Source organism: Tinamus guttatus, unplaced genomic scaffold (genome assembly GCF_059628265.1).
Source record: "Tinamus guttatus ecotype Peru unplaced genomic scaffold, ASM5962826v1 Tinamus_guttatus_pri_ptg001216l, whole genome shotgun sequence".
NCBI lineage: Eukaryota > Metazoa > Chordata > Aves > Tinamiformes > Tinamidae > Tinamus > Tinamus guttatus.
This window is the reverse complement of record NW_028289750.1, coordinates 224,032-230,181: the sequence shown is the minus strand read 5'-3', so window position 1 is coordinate 230,181 and position 6,150 is coordinate 224,032. Positions and strand designations below refer to the sequence as shown.

The 6,150-nt window shown below is 41.1% G+C and overlaps 1 protein-coding gene across 2 annotated transcripts in view; it reads left to right on the top strand.

The window, feature by feature from the left end:
- Positions 1-1,005: 1,005 nt before the first annotated feature.
- LOC104575607 (uncharacterized) overlaps positions 1,006-6,150 on the top strand; it is a 36,554-nt gene continuing 31,409 nt past the window's right edge. For both annotated transcript variants that reach the window (XM_088538829.1, XM_088538828.1), the window contains exon 1: positions 1,006-1,186. In XM_088538829.1, the coding sequence (XP_088394955.1) occupies positions 1,026-1,186 (161 nt within the window). In that variant the 5' untranslated portion in view covers positions 1,006-1,025. The remainder of the gene's footprint in view (positions 1,187-6,150) is intronic.

Sequence of the window (6,150 nt, the reverse complement as noted above, 5' to 3'; positions counted from 1 at the left end):
TGTCTGAAACTGAAACCTTATTCTTTCAGCAACAAGATACACAGATCTTCATCACTTGCACTAAAGAAATAATAAAGTCACTAACAACCTGTTCTATTACTACCTTTTTTTTTTTTAATGTAGTTAGGATAAAAGCTTTCAAGGGCTCATTCTCTGTCGCAGTCGTGGCGGCCAAAAACACAAACAACTGGGGTAGATGCAACGCAAACTACGCTTTATTGTTTTTTAGGTACATTATTTATACCGAGCTCTCCTCGTCGTGGCTGCTGCTTATTGGTGAGGACTACAAAGGACAGTAGCTAGTAACAGATTTATGATTGGATGATTCTTAGCTTGGCCAGTTTCTGCTCCGTGGCCAACCCTCCTTAAACTTGTTAATAACTTTCTGCTGTCTCCGTGTGAACTCCCTATCTCATAGATACACTCTAATCTTTTCAAGGTTAACATTCTCTGCTAAGGGAGCCAGGGATTTCACAGACCAGCTGCAATCCCTGACAATTCTCTAAGTGCAATTAAGTAGTCTTTTATTGAACCAGGCTACCAAAAGAGTACTTAAGTGCGATTTTTTTTTTTTTTTTTTTTTGGCGGGGGGGGGGGGCATATCTACCAGGAGTGCTCAGATTTCCCACTCACTCTTCTGGGCCAAACGTGACCCATTAGAGGGCTTGCACAGTGGCTCTCTCAGGTTTAAAACAGGCAGCTTTTCACTTCGCCCACGGATAAGAGAGCAGCTATCGAGGTACTTAGCGCTGCCCGCCAGCCGTACAGTTACACACGACTGGGGGAGGGGACTGAGACCGTCTGCGCCCGTCCCCCCCGCCCCTTCCCGTTAACGGTTGGGTCGCACCCGGCGGCAGCGGCCGCCCGTCATAAACACCTCTAGAGAGCGGTCGAAAGTGGCGCTAGAGCGTCCGCACGGCAGGGCGCTCTGGCAGGCGCGACGCGCTCCGCTCTGTGGTCGGGCCCACCTCCCGCGCTGCGCGCACCGGCACCGCGGCGAGCGGAAGGGCTGTGCGCGCTCCGCCATGATGAATAGCGCAGGCATCGGGGTGCCGCTCGGCTTCCCCCTGAGCCCCACGTCCGTGATCCAGGTCACGAACCTGTCCTCGGCCGTAACGAGCGAGCAGATGCGGACTCTCTTCGGCTTCCTAGGAGATATCGAGGAGCTGCGCCTCTATCCCCCGGAGTAAGCGAGGCCTGTCCCGGCCTCCGCAGCCGGAAAGGCTCTGGAGGAGAAGAGGTCGGGAAGGGTTGGGGGGTGCGGAGGGAGAACAAGGCAACGGGCCCCACATGCCATCTTGGATGCGGGTGCTGAGGTCCCCTCCGTGGGAAGGCGTCATGTAGCCCCGCCCCGTGCAATGGGAAGCGCGCCGGGGGGAATAGCGCTTCGCCCGCACTTAAGATGGCGGCCGGGCACCTCCCCCGGGCGGCCTGTGGGAGCGCGTTCGGTGTCTTGGCCTGGCGGTGGTAGCTGCGGGAGGCTGGGCGCTCCGCGCTGCCCCTGCGCGCTTCCTGGTCAGATTCGCTGCTCCCTTTGCCTGAATCCTCATGGGGTGGCGGGAGAGGTGCTACTGCGCCCCGTTCTGGTTTCCATCCTGCGGCTCTTTTGTACTCGGGGAGCAGCCTCCTCCTCGGTGAAGGGGCCTCACGGCCAAGGCGGTTCATAATGGCCGCGATCGTCCTCCTAGGCCGCGGCTGCTCTTGTGACTGTCGAACAGATGGAGGCCAAAGGGGCTGGGGAGGCCGACCGCTCTAGAGGCCGATGATTTTTTTTTTTTTTTTTTTTTTTTTTTTACCCCCCCCCCCCCCCCCCCCAAACCATCCATCGCATCGGGACATGATCTTCAAAGGACAGCCGTGCCCTATGGAAGTATTTGTCCACCTTCCTAGGAAAATTCGATAGGGATAGTGTGTGGGGGAAGTCATCCACGTTCAGGCACCTTATTACAAAGGGACATGTTCAGAGCAAGATAATTTAAATTTCTAAAATTAAGTAGCAGAAAAAATCTATTTTATACATTGGTATGATTGGTAGATTATGCTTGGGCAGGGATAGTTAGGGTGAGGACCATTCAGAAAAAAATTGAGCTGATTTAGCACACAGCATATGTAGCAAGCTACCATTCCTGCAAAGACGGATATAAATTAGCCTTAAGTTTTAAACAGCCTTTAATAGATCTATGTTGACTTGCGTAGAGTGTTCTTGATTTTTGCTTTGGACTTGTTATACTTTTGTCTCTGAATAAATTTGAGTTTTCTCCTAAATATATTGTCCAACGTAACTGGTGCTGCATTTTTTTTTGCTAGTCTATATGACAGTTTTTAAAATAAATGTGTTCTTGAAAGTCATATTTATGTTTACATATACATTCTTTTGTACACATATATTAAAATACTAAAATTCAGTATTAAAGCAGGGTTTAGCTTGGAGATGTCCAATAATATATAATATACAGATATTACAATAATATATTAAGATGCACATTGGTCCTAAATTATTAATTTTCAGTAATAGTATAGGATAAATATTACTGTAGTAATTACTGTGTGAGCTGTATTTGCAATTTTTTATGCATGATTTTTAGAATTATGCGTTTCTGCTCAATAGTTCTGGACATTTGATCTGGCTGAAATTAGTACCTCAGGAAAAGGTACTAATTTCTTAAGGATTAAGGATTTATTTCAACTCCCTTTTGAAACAAAATAGACTCCATGCTGACTCTCTGGAAATACACTTTATTAATGTTATGATAAATTCAGAAAGTAGTGTTTCTTTGATAAGTGCACTGGTAACAAAATTGTCACAAGCAAAAAGATTTTGTGTATTTTGTAACTTTAACAATGCATGCCAGATTATGTATGTAATTTATTTAAAAATCCTTTTCTGTCACTTTTTTTTCTTAGACATTTAATGATTAAAGGATTAATTTAATTAAAAGGGAAATTTGATTTTTGAGCCAACACCCGAGACTTTTTTTGAGATCCCAGTCTTAGCTGTAAAAACATTCCTGTAGGAAATGTAAACTCATTTGATATATTTCACAGCTTGAATTTGGTGCCCTCCATGGAACAAGGGGAATTTTCTCCCTTGTAGTCAGGTTTCTGGCTGAAAAACATGATTCAGTAAGTTGAATTGATGAAACACAAGTCTCATGGATATTGATTACTGAGCGATAAATTTATTTATATGGTCTTTTTAATTGATTTCACTCTGAGGCTTAAGAGGATAGCAGCATGGTAGTTTTCAGTCATTTCTGAATATTTGTATTATGTAAATAAGTAGAAACTTTCACCATCACCCTTTGGCTAGCCTCTTATACGGTAGAACATGATTAAAAATAAAGTCAACAGTTCTTGTTTCAAGAATAGTAGTATTGTAGTAGTGTATATAGAGCATAGTATTAAAGGAGTTGTTATGCCTGTTTTAAAAGTGGCGAGCTGAAAGAAATGTACATGTCACATTGTGTGTCATATATTTGATATATGCACAAAATACTTATAGTCAAGCATGACTTTACAGGAGAGGACTCAATTCTTCTGCATCTGTTGCCTTCTGAAAGAACAGGGTATTCAAATTGAGAGGCTCATGGAAATATTCAAAATCCCATTGCTAGGACTGTTTATTGGATGTGAACTTCCAGTTCTGTTAGTGATTTCTTTAAAAGGTTAACTCTACTCAGAGGTTTCATAAAATAGAAAACATGTTAATATTAGTTTAGATAATGTAATATTATATCAAAAGTAAAAAGAATGTAAATATACTGAATATTAAAGAAAAATAAAGGAAAAGGAAAAGAGGGGGAAACTGTGAGGAATGCATTGCATCATATGTTATTTGAGATCAGTCACTTAACCCTGCCAATAAAGCTCTCGTAAGCATTCAAAATGTGGAGGGGCAGACAGAGAGATGTTACCCAAAAGGGATTGGGATCCTTTTGCCTCCCCTCACCGCCTTTTTTTAAAGGAATATCAGTTAAATTCTGCTATGCTTTTTGTTATAATTTGTCACTTCATGTTTTTATTTTCATCTGGTGAAATCTTCAGTATCTTCAGTCACTGCTTATCAGGCATACCTTTAAGAGGAGCACTCGACATGTTCCTAAACACATTGTTCTTTGTGGGGAAGTTCCTATCTGATATTGTCCTCTTGGGCATTAAAAGCTTTCATGCTGCAGATAACAGTAAATGCTTCTTTATTATTGCCATTGTTTTCTGAAGAGGCCCATGTAAACTGTGAGCAGTCCACCTTCAGAGGCAGCTTTGAGGGCCCTGGAAATTCTTAGCAGTAAAGAAATTGTTTCCATACGGTCATCATTCTGATTTTAGCTACCTGGCACTGACAGGAATCTCTTTCTATTGAAGCAGCACGGCCACGTATCATCTTTCAGTGGATCAGACATACCTGTTATTGGTGCCTCTTGTTCCTCACAAGAAAATTTCCAATTTAACTTGCTCTGTAGAATTATGGATGTATTGCTCTGCTCTCTTTAAAGATATCCATTGAAACTTTAAACATAAAAACACCTGTTTATGGACTTTGGATGGTGATAGCATCAGTGATCAACCACAAGTTATGTGGAAGTGGGGAAAGGGTATTGATTGTTAAATACTCATTTCACTCAAGTCACTTATATTTGATTATTATCAGATCCTAAAGAAGCTAGCATCTTTTGTCTTTTATCATGCTGCATCTTGTGCCTTTTAACATACTGCAGCTGTCTGCTGTCCTGGTTTTGAGGGTCTTGGACAGTGCTGTCAAAAACTTTCCTGAGAAACTTTGACTTCATGGTACAAGATTTCCTTTTAGATTTCATGGTACAAAATTTCCTTGTTATAGCAGTGTTCTGATGTTACAGTAGATTGTAATGAACTTCCCAAATAGTTTTTGTGATTGAAATCCAGGAAATGTAGGGGGAAAAATAAAATGAAAAATACACTTGTGATGATTATCTCTGTAGATGTTGAAATTTGTAAGGAATATTTATAGGGCATGAACTGTCTTGTCTATAAAGGAGAATTATGTCTTTCAGTTAGCAATGATTTTTTTTTTAAAAAAAGAAAAAATCTAGAGGTGTTAGAAATCTTGAATAGTCTGGATAAGAAGCATTTTACTGGGGTTTTCAGCCATTTAGGTTAAAAACTCTCTCTCTCTCTTTTAAGGTGGAGATGGGAAGGAAAGAGAAAAAAGGCTCTGTTTGACCAGTGCCATAAAACCTTTGCAGTGAGAAAAGTCTTCTTCGGGATATACAGGATTATAAGATATCAGAAAGTGTTTTAGCTCTAATACAGAGTGCAGGAAGAGAAAAGAGTTTGGAAGTGAAAACTTTCAAAACTCTTTTTGAGACAACTAGTAATCCACAGAATTATTTGTCTAAGGAGAACAATACAATTGAAAATACCTTTTCTTATATATGTGAACAGCTTTGTGGAGTACTGAGAAAGACATAGATCTCTGTCAGCTCTCATGTTGGAAAATGCTCCAACTCAGGTAGTTAGCAGTTCAGAAGCCATTCCAAACGTCTATTCCATTTGAAAGTATTGACAATTACATAGGAAATGCATGTGCTAAGGAAACATATTCATCTGGTTTCTGTGTTATATCTTTAAAGGGATTAAGGAGAAGCATTCTGTTAAGGTCTTGTGACTCTCCTGCAATCTGTTATTTTTCTTTCTAAATGTCTCTAGTTTTTCACAGAATTTCCCATCCTAAATGTTTCTGATGGTCATTCTCAAGTTGACTGGCTCTCCTAGCTACTTTCTCTAGCTTTCCAGGAATTTCTTACCAGTCTACTTGCCCCAGTCTAAATTCTTGGTTCACTTATGCAATTAACATAATGAAATAATGTATCTAAACATTTTAGGCTTATATTTAAATATTAAATCCTAGTTGTGTATGACATCTTTGGAAGTACCTGCTTTGATTTAGAGGGATTACACTGTGGAGCCTGTGGGCTGAATTTGAACTGCTTCTAGTATTTCCAGGAATTTTAAGAGTGTGTTTCTGTTTCAGTTGAGGGTGGCCCAGAGTGAAACAGTTCATACAGTATCTTTTTTATTATTTACCACTTTGCCAGAAGGAGTGTGGCCTTTTCAAATAGAACTTGGTGAGTGCTGCTTGAATGCCTAACTATTCTCTCTCTGAAGAGGTCA